Genomic DNA, 18,527 nt, shown 5'->3' on the forward strand with positions numbered 1-18,527 from the left:
GTACCATCCACTGAAAAAATGAAACAGTCGTTACTTAATTCGATCGTACCCGTTGCCCCCTAGGTATCCCGCTCCCCTATTCTCCCTCTAATCGAAAGGTTCTACCTCGTTTACCCTTCATTACGTATTCTTTCATCTATTGGCATGTCTTTGCTTCTCTCTTCATCGGCCCCATCCCACCCCTCCCCCTCTCCCCCGTCCCTCTAGCTTTTCTATATCGTTCTACATAACCTTCTCTGCTTCCCTACCGTTCTCGCATTTTCGCTCGCGCTCCCTCCTCCTCTTCTGCATATGCCTTTCCCACTCTCGAACCGGCTGATAATTTTAGATTCTCGGCGCAGTGGCTCGACGCTGCCACTGCTCAGCCTGCGCCGCGCACTCGAATATCGACATTCGACGTCCGCGAGAGCCGCGAGCACACGCGACCTGACCGAAACCCCGAGGGAGAGTTCAGGCCACGCGGAGAGGGGAGAACGAATGCACCAGCTAAACCTTCCCCTTGCGATCCAGGCTTCCTTGCCGCCCGCTGTATCTTCCTTGCCCCCCCTCATTTCTTTCCATTCTCTTCTCTTCTCTTCCCTGCACGTTCACCCTTGTTTATAACGTGCCACGAGCATCGCGATCTTTACCTCTCTCCTGTATCTTGCGCGTCCCTTTTCGCGCGTTCATGTTTATTGTATCGAAGCCAGGGGTTCGCCTCCAGAAACCTGTAAACATAACGTCTAACTATCTTCGATTTCCACTCCCATCTACAGGGATACTTGTGTTCGGATGAGAAAAAGTTTCAGAGCGAGGCAAATTCTCTATCGAATGTTCAACCGTTGGATCGTAGACATATCGGAGCCGCCATGATTTGATTTTAAGCCGCTCGACCGGAAAGTTTGTAACTCGAGTTCTAACGCTTCGGTCAATAATACCTCGACCAGCTATTTTTATTAACGAGACTGTGCACGAGCTTCCCACGTGCGCATAAAATGTTTCTTACGAGCCGAGCAACTTCGGGAAGTGTCTGGAGCAAACCTGACGCATGAGATATGCATTTCTCGCCTCTCCATCGACTTGACTTCGAGGCGTGTACCTCTTGGCAACAATGATATCTAAAAAAAGAGACGAATCTTCAACTAGAGCGTACGATAACGAAGTAGACGCGATAAAAATATCATCACCTTCGATTCGTGCATAATATCTTGTTAGTTCCATACGATCAGTCCCTTGCCTCGAATGTACCCGTAGATCTTTTAAACTTTGTAGACGGCGTCCACGTCACCAGTTCTGCCAACATCGCGGACTCGATATTTTTTCCTGCTTTCGATTTGAACGAGTGTCACATTGCTTGATGCAGTCTCCAATATTTTTTATCACCGATTCGATCTGTTTACTGCAACAAAAATGTCAACATTTTATTGGTCTCTCTTCGTCGTGTGCTGCCTACCGTTTAGTATGTTTAATAAACGTTCGATTATGAAACGTCTTTCTTTATTCGTGAATGTTTTTTAGGCCACGCCCTCGAATGCTATGTCTGTACTAATCAAGAAGGTAACAGAGAAAAATGTTTAAAGAGTACGAAAACGTGCGAACAAGGACAAGACACTTGTTTAACGGAAATCAGATGGGGAAGTAAGTTTCAAACCGAGTATTGGCCAATATATTGGAGGGCAATATTTTGAGGTTATGTTTATGGTATACTACTACCCTTGTTATTGTTGTTTGTAGGTACACCATATTGGTCGCAGGGTGCCAAGAAACAATATTACGTCTCGAAGAAGTGTGCCACGAAGAAAGAGTGCGAAAGAATAAAACAAGCCAATATGGGAGATTGCACGTATATATGGTATCAAGATTGGAAATGTTCCGATTGTTGTCAAGGAGATAAATGCAATTATTATGTTATCGTAAGCAATTGTTACGTTATATGAATTCAATTTTGATCTTAGCTATTTTAGCTGAATTCAATCGTACAATGCCGTGCTTCGTTTGTTTCAGTCTGCTGCGGATAAAGTACATTCCAATTGGTTAATTACAATTACTGCATTTATATCGTTACGCTGTCTATGGTATAAAATAGGCTGACAAATAACAGAGAAAGACATTGCCTTTATGTCAATTATTTACAACTAGAAATGTTTCTGTTGAGCAGAAAGTGACTAGTGTTCTAATCACCAACTGAACGATATTGATATATATATATATATATTGCATGTATTTTAATTTTAACGAGATTGATGCATATATTCATGTTTTTTACTTGCGTATGCTTAGAAAAAGCATATTTAACAGTTAACAAAAAATGAATCTCATATCATCTGTATGGTAAAAACATACGGAATAGCGTAGAGACTAAGCAAACGTGGAAACGCGTTTACAATTATCCGTCCAATACAAATTTTTCTACACATTTTATACATAAATAGACTAAAAATTATTTTATATTTGTTAATAAAATTATATATAATATCCAACATATTCTTTATGTAATACCCGAAAAGTACCATTATACTGTTTCTAGAAAATTTACACCATTTCCCAATAATTTAATAAAATGTTATGTCCATGGAAAAGTAGAACAAAAATATTACAGCTTATCTTATCTTCTATATGTAATAATATTACGATTAACTGAACAACAAATAACTGAAAAAATGATTAAATTTCTACTTTTCCGTTGATATCAATATTTTCCAAATACTTTAAAATAAACAATCCTCTTTCACATGAAAACAAAATTATCGCATTGTCCCAAATATGTGAATAGTACATCCTATGTTGAAATTTAGATAGTGAAAGACAGACAATATCTTTATGTCGGATTTGGTGGCTTAGACGATATCTGATACTTGCATAGATAAGCGGAATCAAGATTGGTAATTCTTTAGGGAAACAAAACTAAGGATGAGCTCATATCGCTCATTTGTACCTGACGGTGTGGTTTAGTGAAACAGATCTCTTTCGTTATATATAACAAATGTGAGTATAAACAGCTATTTCTCCCTATTCTCATTATCCTTTCTTTCTAGTGGCGGAATACTTGCTCAAACAACTATTCAACATTATGTTCGTGGTGACGTGTCCATCTACTTAAAATAAATATGCTATCTAAATGTGCGACAATTTAGAAGTGTGGCGCGAATATATGTATAGACTTGCATATGTACATGTCGCTCGTCTGTATACCTAGTTCTTTTTATGTCATTTGTCCAGCGCATCGAACGTGTACTTGATGGATCGAGCATTACTAGTCCTAAACAATGCTTGACGTCGTCATCAACGATTCATACGAAATATGATCTAAGCAAATACAAATAACTGACTTCTTTTAATCAAGCTAGAAATTCCACTTCAGTTAAAAGTGCATTTTAAAAGCGATAGTATCTTTAAACAGAGAGAAACGCTCTGCTTCGCGTTTCAGTAAAATATACTTTGTTACACATTATCTAAAATTATCGGTAGAGTTAATAGCGGAAAAGCGGTCACATTGTACGAGTTAAGATCGATATAATAAAATAACAAACGTAGATTAACGTTGAGTACTTCTAATCAACTACACGGCGACGCATTGATTCCGATCAATTGAATGATGTCGTTTACTCGCACGATGACCGATCTTCAAGCTTGATTTAAACACACTTTAATTAGCGCTCCCTTACGAACCGAATATTCAGTCTGTAGTTGCTCGTCCATCACGTTCTTTAACGTATCTCCCAACAAAAAAAAAATGGCCGAAATGGTAAGCAAACTAAAAGTGTGCTGCGATGTTGCTTTCTTAGGGAAACCGCGTCGAACGTGAGACATTCCTTCTTATCTTTGATATTCGGGAAAAAAATTTCCTTCAGGTAATCCAGCTGATGGGGGACTTCTGTGAATTACTCGTCATGAGCGGAGTTGTAGGGAAGGCGTACAAAGCGTTTAGCAGGAAAAAAGAAATAAATACTTCTCAAGATGCAAAACTACCGAGGTATCTATCGACCCTGGATCTGACTGCCTTGGGAATTGGCTCGACTCTCGGCGTAGGCGTGTATGTCGTCGCGGGATCCGTTTCAAAAACGATCGCGGGGCCTGCTGTGATAATTTCGTTCGCTATAGCCGCGATTGCCTCTATGTTCGCAGGTACAGCTCTCTCGACGACCGGATAAAATCCTACAAAGAAAGTAATATGTATCCCTTCTTCTTGTTCAGGTCTCTGTTACGCGGAATTCGGCGCAAGGGTACCACGTGCTGGGTCGGCGTATGTGTACAGCTACGTAACGATGGGAGAATTCACGGCTTTCCTGATCGGCTGGACGTTAATCCTCGAGTACATAATTGGCTCGGCCAGCGTAGTGCGGGGTCTAAGCACTTATGTCGACGCCTTGTTCAACAATTCTATGCGAAATGCATTCGAATCCGCGGCGCCCATCGATATCGATTACTTCTCTTCTTACCCCGACTTCTTCGCCTTTGGCGTGACTCTAATATTCTCAGGTAAGAAACGATCGAGGTTCGTTAGCATCAAGATAGGTATTAACGTTGAACTTGACGAATTAAAATAATTGTTACTTGTACCATGTCCTTAGCTGCGTTAGCATTTGGGGCGAAAGAATCTTCGATGGCAAACAATATCTTCACCCTTGTGAACCTTTCGGTGGTCTTGTTCGTGATAATCGCAGGATCTATTAAAGGTTTGATTTCACCTCTTGCGAAGAATGTGGAAAGAGATGTTTAAATTAATCGACCCTTCTTAACGTGTTCCTGTTACGTGAAAAGCTGACGTGGCCAACTGGGGAACGAAGCCTGCATGTACAGAAGAAAAATGCGATTACGGGAACGGCGGATTCATTCCTTATGGTATACCTGGGATCATAACGGGAGCGGCGACGTGTTTCTACGCGTTCATCGGTTTCGATTGTGTCGCTACCACCGGAGAGGAGGCGAAAAATCCGCAGAAATCGATTCCAATAGCGATCATTGCTTCGTTGACAGTGGTCTTCATCTCGTATTTCAGCGTTTCTACCGTGTTGACGACGGTGCTTCCTTATTATGAACAGGATCCAGAAGCCCCGTTTCCTCATATGTTCGACAGCATCGGTTGGAGCTGGGCAAAATGGCTTGTTACTGTAGGAGCTATTTGTGGCTTGTGCGCGAGGTAAAACTCGTTCAATGAATACACACAATGGTTTAAAAAAGTATTCCCAGATAGTGCAATACGACTTGCGACTCTTTCGCGTCTACTTCTAGTTCAAGCGCTCCTTGCTCTTGAATAGGAGACGCCGTTCAGATTTTGTATCTTGAAGTCGGTCTTCAGGCATGGAAATTTCAAATGTTCTTGGTATCTTCGTACATCTTGAACGGGATATCTCTGAGAAACAGTTTAGGGCGTCTCAGAATAGATTCGGAGGACGTTTTTAGGATTTGTAACGCGACATTCGCAGAATCCTAAGAACGTTTACAAAATGTTTCTGTAACATATAAAGAACTCTTCGATTCGATCGGAAATATCTTTCAGTGCAACGCCAAGTTGTTTACACCTATTGGCTTTCAATCAAGATGCATTCAAAGTGTACCAAGGTTTCAACTTGACATTGCGCTGAAAAAGATACCGTCAAAAAGAAGTCAAGGACTCGTGGTATGCGAATACTTTTCTCTGCCATTGTATATGGATACGTGAACACGTTAATATATTGTTATCAATAACGAAAATGCGCACAGCTTATTGGGCGCGTTGTTCCCTTTACCACGAATCATTTACGCGATGGCATCTGACGGGTTGATATTCGAATGGATGGGGAAAGTTAATTCACGATTTCACACGCCTCTGATGGGTACCTTCTCGGCAGGAATTCTTACAGGTTTGTGCCTTTTATATGTAGCGATCGCTACATTACATGGACTCTATTAAAGTGTGCATTTACGTTTACAGGTGTACTGGCTGCGATATTCGAACTGCACCAACTGGTAAACATGATGAGTATCGGAACGTTACTCGCGTATTCGATCGTCGCAACTTGTGTGCTAATATTGAGGTAAAAAATATGGATTGATTACAATGTAACTCGTGACTATGCGTTCTTTAAATTGTTCCAGGTACGAAGAGAGCGAAGCGTGTGAAAAAAAGTCTAACCGCTATCCGGTAACAATGACATTCTTAGCAAAACAATTTATCAATATGAATAAGTTAAAGCATTCTACGAAAGTAACGTCCTACCTAGTTACGTTCCTTGTCGTGTGTTACGGTAACATTTACCATTTCAATTAATCAATTTTCTTATCGTATCGCTTTAGTGATTCTATTTACTAGTGACACGTACTTTACAGTTATCGCGTGTATTCTCATTGGTATTATAATTTCGTCTTTTGCTGATGAAATAGCAAACGGCAGAACTGGACTTATCATTGCATTAGCAATTTTAGTATTAATTTTAATCATTACTCTGACCTGTATTTACCTTCAACCTACTTCTGGCAAGAAGCTTAGTTTCTCGGTACGTATCGTTTTCGTTACTGTCCATCATAAATAGACTGCGGATGTTTACTAGACATTTATAAGAATTTCTGGTGCATTTTATGAACTCGCATGTAATATGCAAGCAAAAATATATGCAATAACATCCGCAGCCTAATTATAAGAACTGACAATTTTTATAGGTTCCGCTGGTACCGTTTTTACCAGCTATTAGTATCATTATTAACATTTATCTCATGATGATGTTGGATAAAATGACATGGATCAGATTTTCAATATGGATGGCAATCGGTAAGTGTACAATGAATAGAATACCAATGAATACAAACTAAGCAGTAGACAAATTTATTATCTTCTTTCTCATAGGACTTGGAATATATTTTTGTTATGGTGTCTGGCACAGTAAGATGAGGAAGAGCAAACGCACGGATTCACCTGGAAATTGTTACAGTAATGGAGAAGCATAAAAAACTATTTAATTCCTCGCGTGTATGATATATTTTTTGTTGTACTGCATTTAGCTAATAAAAAAATAACGAAAATTTTGTACAAAATTATAAAACTATTTACGTTCTTAACTAAATCGAAGTCTGCCCTGAAATCCAAGTACTTCTTATATTATGAGTAAATTTATTTAAAAAATACGTACAGGAAATATTGCTAAGACTTCCGATCATAGGTATAAAAGTACTTGTTTCAGATATAGAAAAATATAAATAAACATCTTTTTAGACTCTGTGAAAGAAGATTAAAGAATTACTTAACTTAAAGGGCGAACAAAGACTTAAGATCGTTGAGCGTAAGTTTTGATGCGGCAGTATTTCTATCGCCGCTGAGAACGTTTTGCGCTATGTCTAACTTTCTCTCTTGTAAATTTTTTATACGCTCCTCTATCGTGTCCTTACAAATGAACCTGAGAAGAATAGCACATTAAATAAGGTAATGAATTTTTCCCCGCTCGATTATTTACGAAACTGTGTTAACTAACTTATATATAAAAACATCTTTCTTCTGTCCGAAACGATAAATTCTGTCTTGCGCTTGTACTTCTAACTGCGGATTCCAATGAATATCTATCAACAACAAGTGATTTCCGCCTACTAGATTCAACCCAACCCCGCCCGCAGTAAGCGAGAGCAATAATATTCTTGGATCACTATCAGGTGTATTAAATGAATCCATAACACCCTAAAAAAAATGCTCTATGTACTTGAGATGAAAATATTACTTAATACGTTAAGGTAAAACATGAACATTTTATCGTTTCTTAAGCATTACCTGTCTTTGTTTGATAGGGACATTGCCTGTGAACATACTATACGTAGCGCCCTTAATCGAAGATAGACGAGAAGCGATAATATTCAACATACTTGTCCATTGAGAAACAATGATCATTTTATCATTTTTTTGTAAGATTTCTTCCATTTTACCAAACACAGTCTTCAACTACGTTTGACACATATATACGTATAGGCAAATTAAATATAAACTAGTTAATATCAAATACATTCACAAAATATACACATACGTAGCTGTTTGTAATATACATGCTTGTATATTGAAATTAAACAGAGAGAAAGAAAGAGAGAGAGAAAATAACTTACTTTGGAACTTGTGCGGTCAGGATCAAAAACAGGATTTTTAGACGTAAGCAAATTAGTGGCTACCCTGGTGTCAACGCCTATTTCTTTTTCATCTTCATCTTCTTTGTTATCAGAATCCTGTAACGTTATATTATTTATCTTCAATAACAAGTCTGGATTTAAGTTTTCTGTATCGGTTATTCCACTCTCTTGCATATCTTCTTGGTCTAACATCGAGTTAATAAGTGACGGATGAACGCAAATTTGACGTAATCTTAACAATAGAACTAAAATCTCGTGCGTTTTAACGTCAGCGTGTAACGATAACAGTTTATTCTGCGCCTTTGTAAATTGTGTATTTTTATCTGAAAAATGTAAATAGGATTATTCTGATATATTCGCACATTTCCATCCAACTCCAGTACACCTACTTGGATTTGAAAGAAACGAGGGTCTGTCATATTTTCCTAAACCTAAGTCAGTCATGTGATCTTTTTCAGCTCTTTGCGCTAAAAACTGAGCAAAAAGTGTGCGAGAGTATATCAGTACTTTTTCGTACACCAATTGTTCCTGTGAATCAAGCTTCACAAATATTTCCTCAATAAATTTCTCTGGCAGACTCTCTAAAGCGCCTTTAGCTTGCAGTTCCTGTTTCGTTCTGCGCAACATTAATGTTTTCATTACCGTTGCCAATCGCTGATGGCCAGCCGCGTTTTTGTTATCTACCCAACGTTTCCATACTCGTATATCATCGAAAGGGGAGCACTTGAGAAATTTCAAGATAGAATACAAATCCATCTGTTTGTTCTGAATAGGTGTGCCGGTGAGGGCCCACCGTTTATTTGCCGAGAGACCGCACACTGCTAGGGAAGCTTGACTTTTATGATTTCTAATTATATGAGCTTCATCGAGTATAACACGTTCCCAGTGAATTTTATACACTTTGCACATGGTTTTAAATTCACGGCCTAAGATATTATACGTTGTGATGACTACATCGTTTTTTGCTAATTTCTTTGGCACACTTTCGCGATTTGTACCGTGATAGACTTCCACGGAAAGCATACCACGTTTGCATCTACGACTTATCTCGGTCTCCCATTGCGACAACAAAGACGCAGGACAAACTACAAGTGTGCCCCCTTTATGTCGTACTGGTCTGTTGCAGTCCATCCATTGATCGTCAGTCTCCTCGGTTTCTTTCGACGCTTTGGTAGCAATAATTAGAGATATCATTGTCAAGGTTTTACCCAAACCCATATCATCAGCGAGGACACCACCAGGTGGTCTCTGTTGTTCCCTCCACATCAACCACGCTAGTGCATGTTGCTGATGCGGCATCAATTTCACGTTTAGTCCTTGCGGATCTTCCGCTTTTTCGTCCTCGGACGGTCTAGCTATGAGGGAACCGTGCAGATCTTGCAACCTATCGACCGTCAATGCTAATTCATTGTCCATTCGTGTCTGAGCTTTCTTTCCAAGCTCCTTACCCTCTGGTAATGTTGCTGGCTGCATTAATAACCGATCCAGATCGGAATGAGGATCGAATTTATCGGAATACGATTCATCTCGCGTCGAAGTGAATTCTTCTTTGATGGGTAACGGTTCTTCTTTCGTAAAGTAAGGTTCAGATTTTTTTCTTTCCATTAATGGTGTGTTCTCAAGTTCAATTTCTAACTCTTTTATTTCTTTTTCTTGCATCGCAATACTCTCAAGTAATTTTTTTCCGCTATCTGGTAGTGCACTGATGTTCCCAGTAGAGAGAAACAGCTAGAAATTGTAACTTAAGTATAGTATTCGAGCTAAAGATTTCGTTCTCTGGTCTATGCTTAACAAGCATTGAATTTACCTTGCTCTTACTTAACTGATTTTTTAAGTGTTCCATTTTACAAACAAGGAGAGCTCTTTTCTGTGCAACCAGAGGATCTATATTACCAACTCCAATTTCTTGCTTGGCCAATGATACCGCAACTTCAGATTGCGAATTGCTTTCCTCATCTGTATAAGAAACACAAAACAAATGTATGCAATCGCAATTAATTCTGAGATAAGAAGGAATACAAAATATTTATACCTAAATCAACTGGACAATATGGCTTTTCTTTCTTTGGACTTTCGTTAGATGTATCAATATCGTTTGATATACTTTTGGATGTATTAGAATCATTTATTTCCATGTCGTTTGTTCTGTCCTGTGAATCGTCCTCTTCTCTTGTCTCTTCTGCATGGTCCAATGTTTGTCCAGCTTCATCTAACAAATGCAATCATATGAATACAATTACGATAACAATTCATTTTTATTAAATTTAATAAAATCGTAATACCACCCGATATATCATCAACAGCATCCTCTTCATCCCCACTGGATGATTCAAAACTTCCATCATTGTCAGTAGCATCTTCTTCATCAGAGTACAAAATATGCTTCCTAATTCTCCGTTTGAAGGCTTTGTTCGTTAATTTCCCAAACGAAGAATCTCTGAATCGTAAAGAAGACACGCTTAGACGTTAAACAATTTTTAATGAAAATCACGCAGGTAAGCAAAGGATAATAAAAAAAACAGTACGTTTCCATGAATTCGTTGCTTACCTTTCCGATGTTAAATCTGCAGTGGAATTCAAGGTGCTCTCGTTGCTTTCGGTTACAAAAATCTGTTCCTTCTCGAAACTTTCCGAGGTTTCCTCATCTGTGTCTAAGATTACGATCGACTTATCCGTCGTATGACAAGCTGAATCGCGCCACTGGCTGAAACTCTCGTCCATTTGAGTGCCTGTTAATTATATCAATCGCAATTAACATTACAGCATTACAAATAGTAGCATTTTGATGCAAAGAAAATATACAGAGAAAAACAGAGCGATGAAAGGCAAATAAAAGTGGAAATATTTAATGTTTATTACCCGTTAAGTAACACAGTACAACCGAAACTTTGAAATATACCTTAAACTATGCAATAATATAGTGTAACGTATACTCCATAATTTCGTTCCATTACAAACTGAACGATTCAACGATTATACAGCAATTGATAATATAACAATTAATTAGAATTGAATATAAATATATGTAAGTTTAGAACACATATCTATCACTTATAATTAAACTAAAGCATTTTAGCTTAATATCGTAGTTCTCGTTTGCTAGAGTTTTTTTGCTGGTCTGCCCTCCCAGAACTTGTTGGATCCTAGCTAGATCTACCATCGAGTCGACGCTCTTGGCCAAAAGCTGTTTCGTGCTCTTGTTCGACCACGAACCTTTAAGTTACTCCGAGTCAGCGCAGGAGCTGTCAATCGCGTGTGTAACAGAACTTATTGGCGGAGAAATGGCCGATTTTCTAGACTCTGAGGCAGAAGAGAGCGAGGTAATCACACCAATCGATTGAATATCGTTAAGGATAATATCGTGGTACTTAATAGTCGCGTGTAACTTGTCCCGCTGATCGATGTTCTCTCTTGCAACAACTTAGGAGGAGGAGGAGTTGAACGAAACTGAGAAAAAGAAACTGAAGAAAATAAAGGCTGTGGAGGAAAGCGAGGAAGAAGAGGAGGAAGGTGAGGATAGAGTAATACCCGTTCCAAGGTTGTACCACAATTTTCTCTTATACAAAGATTCTCTCATACTTGACGATTTCTCGTTACGTACGTTCGACGAGTTTTACGACACTGGTATATTCGTCGTTTATTCGCAGACGACGAGGATCGTCTACGCGAGGAGCTGAAAGATCTGATCGACGACAACCCGATAGAGGAGAGCGAGGGCGAGGACAGCGACGCTTCAGGAGGGTCCAAGAAACGTAAGAAAAGCGACGACGAGGACTTCGACGATCGTCTAGAGGACGAGGATTATGATCTGATCGAAGAGAATTTGGGGGTCAAAGTTGAGAGGGTAAGTGGGAGTTAATTCGTTCGTTTCTTTCAATGTTAAACTTGCCCAGGTGAAGTGACGTCGTTCTTTACTTTAGAAACGTTTCAAACGCCTCCGCAGGATACAAGATGAGGAATCGGAGGAAGAGCAAGAGAAAGAGGTGGATGATGATAGAGACGCCATTGCTAACGAGCTTTTCGAAGGCTCCGGGGATGTAAGTAATACTTTTATTTACATTTCTGTGTTACATGCTTAATATTTGCATTTATTGCCATGCTTGCATCAGGAACGGGAGATTACAATGGTATGAACAAACATACGATATGTGTAATTAACTTCAAGAGAATCGATCTGAATAACTTCTTTTATTTTCTAGCTATTCCCTTTTCTCATTTCCTTAACTCATTTCTTTGTGCGCTAGGACGATGAAAGGAGAAGCGAACGCAGTCACAGACCCGAAGTGGATACGTTTGACGAAGAGGGAAGTGAAGGAGAATACACGGACGCGGATGATTTTATCGTCGATGACGATGGCAGACCGATCGCCGAGAGGCGTAAAAAGAAAAAGCCAATATTCTCTGACGCGGCCCTGCAAGAAGCTCAAGATATATTCGGTGTTGATTTCGATTACGATGAGTTTGGTAAATACGGCGAGGAAGACTACGAAGAGGAGGAAGAAGAAGAGGAAGATGAGTACATGGACGATGAAGACGCTGAGAGGCCACGAAGGCCGAAGAAACAGTTGAAGAAGAAGACGACGAGGAAAAGTATTTTTGAAATTTACGAACCAAGCGAACTTAAACGCGGTCACTTCACCGATATGGACAATGAAGTGCGGAACACGGATATACCAGAGAGAATGCAGCTTCGTTTTGTCCCTGTTACACCAGTTCCAGAAGGGTCTGACGAGCTAGATCTAGAAGCGGAATGGATTTATAAACAGGCGTTCTGTCGACCAACCATTTCGATTCAAGATGCGCACTTGAACGCCGAGGCTAAGGAAAGAGCTCGAAAAGGGCCTCAAACGATCGGTAAAATCAAAAAGGCCCTGGACTTTATGCGAAATCAACAGTTCGAGGTGCCATTCATATCGTTTTACAGAAAGGAGTATGTACTACCAGAACTGAACATTAACGACCTCTGGAAGGTCTATAAGTTTGACGCGAAGTGGTGTCAACTTCGTCAGAGAAAGGAAAATTTGTTAAAATTATTCGAGAAAATGAGAAATTATCAGTTAGACGAGATTATGAAGAATCCTGACGCTCCTTTACCGGACAATGTACGGTTGATCAAGGACGATGACATAGAACGATTGAAAAACGTGCAAACCAGCGAAGAACTGAACGATGTCTATCATCATTTTATGTTGTATTATAGCCACGAGATTCCAGCGATGCAAGAGGCCGCTCGCAAAAAGGAGAAGGAGGCGCGCAAAGAAGCGAAGATCCAGAAACGAAAACAGCAAATTACGGACGCGGAGGAGAACGGTGAAGATCCTCCAGCGGAAGAGGAGGTAGACGCAGAAGAAGAAGAGGAAACGGACGAAACGTTGAAACAGGCGGTTCGAAGTGGGCCGTATTCTATTTGCAGGCGAGCGGGTCTCGACAGTCTCGCGAAAAAGTTTGGTCTATCTCCGGAACATTTCGCTGAAAATCTACGAGACAACTATCAACGACACGAAGTGGACCAAGAGCCTACAGAACCTTTGGTTATCGCAAACGAATATTGCAGTCAAATACTTCAGACCCCTGAAGAAGTGGTAAAGGCAGCTCAATTAATGGTAGCTATCCAATTGGCCCGTGAACCTTTGGTGAAGAAATGCGTTCGGGAAATGTACATGGAAAGGGCGAAAATATCGATAAAACCAACGAAAAAGGGAATCAAAGAGATCGATGAGAATCATCCAATTTATGGGATGAAATACCTGAAAGATAAACCGGTGCGCGATCTGGTAGGTGATCAGTTTTTAAATTTAATGATCGCCGAGGACGATAAATTAATCACGATATCGTTGAGCGATACCATCGAAGGAAACACTACCAACAACTACGTTGACGAGATGAAACAGCTGTACTACCGTGACGAATTTAGCAAAAATGTTCAAGATTGGAACGCGTTGAGGGTAGGAAGCGTCGAGATGGCACTCACGCGCATAGTTCTACCGAGTTTGAAGAAAGAGCTAAGAACGAATCTCATTGCGGAAGCGAAAGAATGCGTGATGCGAGCGTGCTGTCGTAAAATGTACAATTGGATCAAAGTTGCTCCTTATACTTGCGAATTCCCCGAGGAAGAGGACGAGGAATGGGACACTACCAAAGGCCTTCGAATCATGGGCATCGCTTACGTACCAGATTATTCTCAAGCAGCGTTCACTTGTCTAGTAGCTCCGGATGGCGAATGCACGGATTATCTGAGATTACCACATCTGATGAAACGAAAAAATAGTTACCGCGAAGATGAGAAAGCTATGAAAGAAGCTGATTTACTGGCCGTTCGAAACTTCATATCGACTAAAAAGCCGCACGTTGTTGTGATAGGTGGCGAATCGAGAGAAGCAATGATGATCGCGGATGACGTTAAGGAATGTATCGCAAATCTGGTAAAGAAGAAGCAATTCCCAAACATTCAAGTGGAAATTTGCGACAACGAGTTGGCGAAAATCTACTCGAACAGCAACAAAGGTATATCCGAGTTTCGTGATTATCCGGAATTACTGCGACAAGCGATTTCACTGGCCAGAAAAATGCAAGATCCCCTTGTCGAGTTTTCTCAACTGTGCACCGCCGATGAAGAGATTTTATGCCTCAAGTATCACAGCTTACAGGATCAATTGCCAAAAGACGAGCTACTGGAGAACTTGTATTTGGAATTTGTGAACCGCGTGAACGAAGTAGGCGTCGACGTGAACAGAGCTGTACAGCAGGCTTACTGCGGGAATCTGGTTCAGTTTGTCTGCGGCCTGGGCCCTAGAAAAGGCCAAGCTTTGATCAAGATGTTAAAACAGACTAATCAAAGGTTGGAGAATAGAACACAACTTGTAACTGCTTGTCATATGGGACCTAAGGTTTTCATTAACTGCGCGGGCTTTATCAAAATAGATACGAACAGCTTAGGGGACAGCACTGAGGCGTACGTGGAAGTCCTCGACGGATCTCGAGTGCACCCTGAGACGTACGAGTGGGCAAGGAAAATGGCGGTGGACGCTTTGGAATACGACGACGAGGATGCTAATCCCGCTGGGGCTCTCGAGGAGATCCTCGAGTCACCAGAAAGATTGAAAGATCTAGATTTAGATGCGTTCGCGGAAGAGCTTGAGAGGCAGGGTTTCGGTAACAAGTGCGTTACGTTGTACGATATCAGGGCGGAATTGAATTGCAGGTACAAAGACTTACGCGTACCGTATCAGTCGCTTAGCGCGGAAAGGTTGTTCGACATTCTGACGAAAGAAACCCCGGAAACATTCTACGTGGGGAAGCTAGTATTGGCAACCGTAGTCGGCATAAGCCACAGGAAACCGCAGGGCGATCAATTGGACCAAGCGAATCCAGTGAGAAACGACGAAACCGGGTTGTGGCAGTGCCCATTCTGTTTGAAAAACGACTTCCCGGAATTGTCCGAAGTATGGAATCATTTTGATGCCGGTGCTTGCCCTGGCAAAGCGACTGGGGTCAGATTGAGGCTGGACAACGGGATATCTGGTTACATTCATATAAAGAATCTATCGGATAGACACGTAGCCAATCCTGAAGAGAGAGTGAGCATAGGACAGATAATACATTGCCGCATAATAAAGATCGAAGTGGAACGATTCAGCGTCGAATGTACAAGCAAAAGTAGCGACCTCGCGGACAAAAACCACGAATGGAGGTGTGTAAGTGTGTATTCTATTTTATAATCGCGCTGTTCGTGATATTTCAGGTGAATTTTAACATTGAGAAAGTTGAGTGTACGTTGATGTTAACAATTTGGTTGCTTTTAGACCGCAAAGGGATCCGTTTTACGACACGGAAGCGGAGCAACGAGACGCGAAAGTTGAAGAGGACGCGAAGAAAGCGAAACAACGGCAGACGTATGTAAAACGGGTGATCGTGCATCCCTCGTTTCACAATATTAGTTTCGCGGAGGCCGAGAAACTGATGCAGACGATGAAGCAAGGAGAAGCAATCGTTAGACCGAGCAGCAAAGGTGCCGATCACTTGACCGTCACATGGAAAGTCACCGATGAAATTTATCAGCATATTGATGTGAGGGAAGAGGGGAAAGAGAACGCATTTTCCCTTGGACAAAGCCTGTGGATCGGGAACGAAGAATTCGAGGATCTGGATGAAATTATTGCCAGACACGTTAATCCTATGGCCGCGTACGCTTCGGAATTATTGGATTTCAAATACTACAAGCCCACGGTAGAAGGCATTAAAGATAAAGCAGAAGAAATATTGAAAGAACAAAAGAAAGAAAATCCTGGAGGAATTCCGTACATACTATCTGCGGCAAAGGTTCGTATTGATCACTCTTCTTGAATGCTATTAAAAGATAGCAATTGCTAACTACTTACGCATATCCTATACAGTTGAAATGTGTATACTTTGCACTATTTCAGAATTATCCTGGCAAATTTTTATTATCTTATCTTCCACGAACTCGATGTCGTCACGAGTACGTGACAGTATCGCCAGAAGGATTTCGATTCAGAGACCAAATGTTTGGTAGAGTGAGTGACCTGTTCCGATGGTTTAAGGAGCATTTTAGAGATCCAGTACCTGGACAGTCAACGCCTAGCACCCCGCGTGGCGCTATGACATCTAGAACACCTTATCATACAACGCCAGGAGCAGTAAGCGGTAAGTGTTTCGATTTATATGGACAGACTGCTGATACATATATAAAATTAACATCTTATCATGATATTACAGGAATGAACCAAGAAGCAATACAAAGAGTGGCGCAAAATCTTCCACATCACATGTTGCACTCATTAACGCAAGTGGCAAATCAAACTCCGCATCACTATCCACCTCACACACCAGGAACTGCAAGCGCCGCTGGTTATGGAGTTCACACATATCCCAATACACCATACACACCTTCTGGACAGACACCTTTCATGACACCATATCAGACACCGCATCACACTCCGCACCACCATGGCCAACCAACTCCAAGATATGGCCAACAAACACCTAATCATCAGCAAGGTCCTTTCATTCATCCTCCTCCTCCTTCGGGCATAAACGTTTCAAGCCATCACAGGTCAACTCCGTCGCATAGACCTACGCCACCTATGTCAACGCCTGGTGACCCTACGGACTGGAAAAAGGCAGCAGAAGCATGGGCGAGATTAAAAAGCGGTCCGCGTGTACCGTAAGTGTCTTCAATTTTATATACTCATTTTAGATTCTGAACATCCCTTTCTCCCTTTTTTTCAGCGGTTCCACTCCAAGATACGAAGAATCTAGGAAAACGCCAAGAAACTACGAGGAATCGGTTGGAAGAACAACACCGCGAAATAGAACCTCGACACGAACACCTTCTTACAAATCTCCTCGAGGTACACCGCATACTAACTCTAGTCCTCGGAGCATGTCTCTTAGCGGAGACGGAACTCCTTTATACGATGAAAGCTAACGAGTTCACTTATGCATAATGAATCATGCTTTTCCTGATTATATCACACCGTATGATATACGAAGGTATGATATCAACAGAATTCGAAAAAGAATCGAAATTTGCATCGCATTGAAAATGATCTTAACCATGGATTAAGGATGCCGATGTTTTCGTAAAAAATTGATCTCACGAATCAATAAAAGATAATGTAAATGTACACATAGTTCCTTAAGTACATAAATTTCTTATTGATTCTTGTAAAAAGAAACATTTGAAAAGTTCTATCGTAACAATGTATCAAAAGGATTAGTTATATATTTTGAAATTTACTCATCGCTTTTGTATATAAATATACAAATGTAAAATATTGTTTGTTTTGAACAATTCTTCAAATTAAAAAGAAGATCTTTTCGTTTATAAGTACCAATTCATTTTTCTTTTTAAAAAATTGATTCACCTATAAAGAATAAAAAAATCGAAATATCGACATCCTTACCATGAATTGTTAACGGTACTGTGTATAAAATTATTTACTGCATCCACTTACCAAGTAATAATTAACAGACCTATCTTTCGATATTTCCTCTTTTACGTTTGTATACTTAATTAAACGATAAGGTAGCTTGTGTATACATGTATATGTATGTCATATATGTGTGTATATATATATCTTGTTACATGCTGGACTCCATTCTCTTAATATACATCTGTCTTAATATACATATATATTTATGTATATAATACATATATGTTTGTATATATGAGTATTGAGATTGTGCAATATACGTACCAGATATTATATATGCATTATATAATATACATATATTAAGTACGATGTGTAAAAAAAATCATAAGTCGCAAATTTGATTATATTTCTATCTGCTGCATACTAATTCAATCCGAACCATACATTAGTATGTATAAAGAATTTTTGTTCGAGTTCAGTTTTCACACTTAACTGAGTTAAACGATAAAGTGAAAGAAGGAAGCTGAGTTATTGTACAGTTCTTCTGTTTTTAAATTAGGAAACTAAACG

The 18,527-nt window shown here is 40.1% G+C and overlaps 3 protein-coding genes across 4 annotated transcripts; 2 read left to right on the forward strand and 1 right to left on the reverse strand.

Annotated features, from left to right (window-relative positions):
- The first annotated feature begins 1,301 nt into the window (after positions 1-1,301).
- On the forward strand, positions 1,302-6,931 carry LOC143427593 (high affinity cationic amino acid transporter 1). The gene is made up of 13 exons (XM_076901848.1): positions 1,302-1,438; positions 1,498-1,617; positions 1,714-1,902; positions 3,886-4,104; positions 4,174-4,458; positions 4,551-4,655; positions 4,741-5,119; positions 5,683-5,822; positions 5,894-5,996; positions 6,058-6,206; positions 6,289-6,455; positions 6,619-6,727; positions 6,803-6,931. Exons 1-13 carry the CDS (start codon positions 1,390-1,392, stop codon positions 6,901-6,903), a joined length of 2,115 nt encoding a protein of 704 aa, XP_076757963.1. The 5' UTR covers positions 1,302-1,389; the 3' UTR covers positions 6,904-6,931.
- Positions 6,932-7,074: 143 nt separating this feature from the next.
- Positions 7,075-10,782, reverse strand: Lds (transcription termination factor lodestar). The gene is made up of 9 exons (XM_076901158.1): positions 10,610-10,782; positions 10,344-10,498; positions 10,094-10,270; positions 9,869-10,017; positions 8,451-9,789; positions 8,041-8,384; positions 7,715-7,882; positions 7,425-7,624; positions 7,075-7,349 (listed from the first exon to the last, which is right to left on the reverse strand). Exons 1-9 carry the CDS (start codon positions 10,780-10,782, stop codon positions 7,202-7,204), a joined length of 2,853 nt encoding a protein of 950 aa, XP_076757273.1. The 3' UTR covers positions 7,075-7,201.
- A 484-nt stretch (positions 10,783-11,266) lies between these two features.
- LOC143427531 (transcription elongation factor SPT6) lies at positions 11,267-17,831 on the forward strand. 2 transcript variants are annotated; one of them, XM_076901744.1, is made up of 10 exons: positions 11,267-11,381; positions 11,487-11,571; positions 11,709-11,905; positions 11,982-12,098; positions 12,171-12,188; positions 12,306-15,751; positions 15,864-16,380; positions 16,485-16,725; positions 16,798-17,245; positions 17,311-17,831. In XM_076901744.1, exons 1-10 carry the CDS (start codon positions 11,343-11,345, stop codon positions 17,507-17,509), a joined length of 5,307 nt encoding a protein of 1,768 aa, XP_076757859.1. In that variant the 5' UTR covers positions 11,267-11,342; the 3' UTR covers positions 17,510-17,831. The 2 variants fall into 2 exon arrangements, with proteins under 2 accessions (XP_076757859.1, XP_076757860.1); XM_076901745.1 differs by lacking the exon at positions 12,171-12,188.
- Positions 17,832-18,527: the final 696 nt, after the last annotated feature.

The sequence above is a fragment of the Xylocopa sonorina genome, chromosome 9 (assembly GCF_050948175.1).
Source record: "Xylocopa sonorina isolate GNS202 chromosome 9, iyXylSono1_principal, whole genome shotgun sequence".
Taxonomy (NCBI): domain Eukaryota; kingdom Metazoa; phylum Arthropoda; class Insecta; order Hymenoptera; family Apidae; genus Xylocopa; species Xylocopa sonorina.

Bases quoted from the DNA above. Each gene is read 5' to 3' on its own strand.
- LOC143427593 (XM_076901848.1), top strand. From the start codon at position 1,390: ATGTCAACATTTTATTGGTCTCTCTTCGTCGTGTGCTGCCTACCGTTT. The intron at 1,439-1,497 runs GTATGTTTAATA...AATGTTTTTTAG, and splicing joins CGTGTGCTGCCTACCGTTTA to GCCACGCCCTCGAATGCTAT. The intron at 6,728-6,802 runs GTAAGTGTACAA...TCTTTCTCATAG, and splicing joins TTCAATATGGATGGCAATCG to GACTTGGAATATATTTTTGT.
- Lds (XM_076901158.1), bottom strand. From the start codon at position 10,782: ATGGACGAGAGTTTCAGCCAGTGGCGCGATTCAGCTTGTCATACGACG. The intron at 10,271-10,343 runs GTATTACGATTT...TGCATTTGTTAG, and splicing joins TGTTGATGATATATCGGGTG to ATGAAGCTGGACAAACATTG. The intron at 7,625-7,714 runs GTAATGCTTAAG...CATTTTTTTTAG, and splicing joins TCCCTATCAAACAAAGACAG to GGTGTTATGGATTCATTTAA.
- LOC143427531 (XM_076901744.1), top strand. From the start codon at position 11,343: ATGGCCGATTTTCTAGACTCTGAGGCAGAAGAGAGCGAG. The intron at 11,382-11,486 runs GTAATCACACCA...GCAACAACTTAG, and splicing joins CTGAGGCAGAAGAGAGCGAG to GAGGAGGAGGAGTTGAACGA. The intron at 15,752-15,863 runs GTGTGTAAGTGT...GGTTGCTTTTAG, and splicing joins GACAAAAACCACGAATGGAG to ACCGCAAAGGGATCCGTTTT.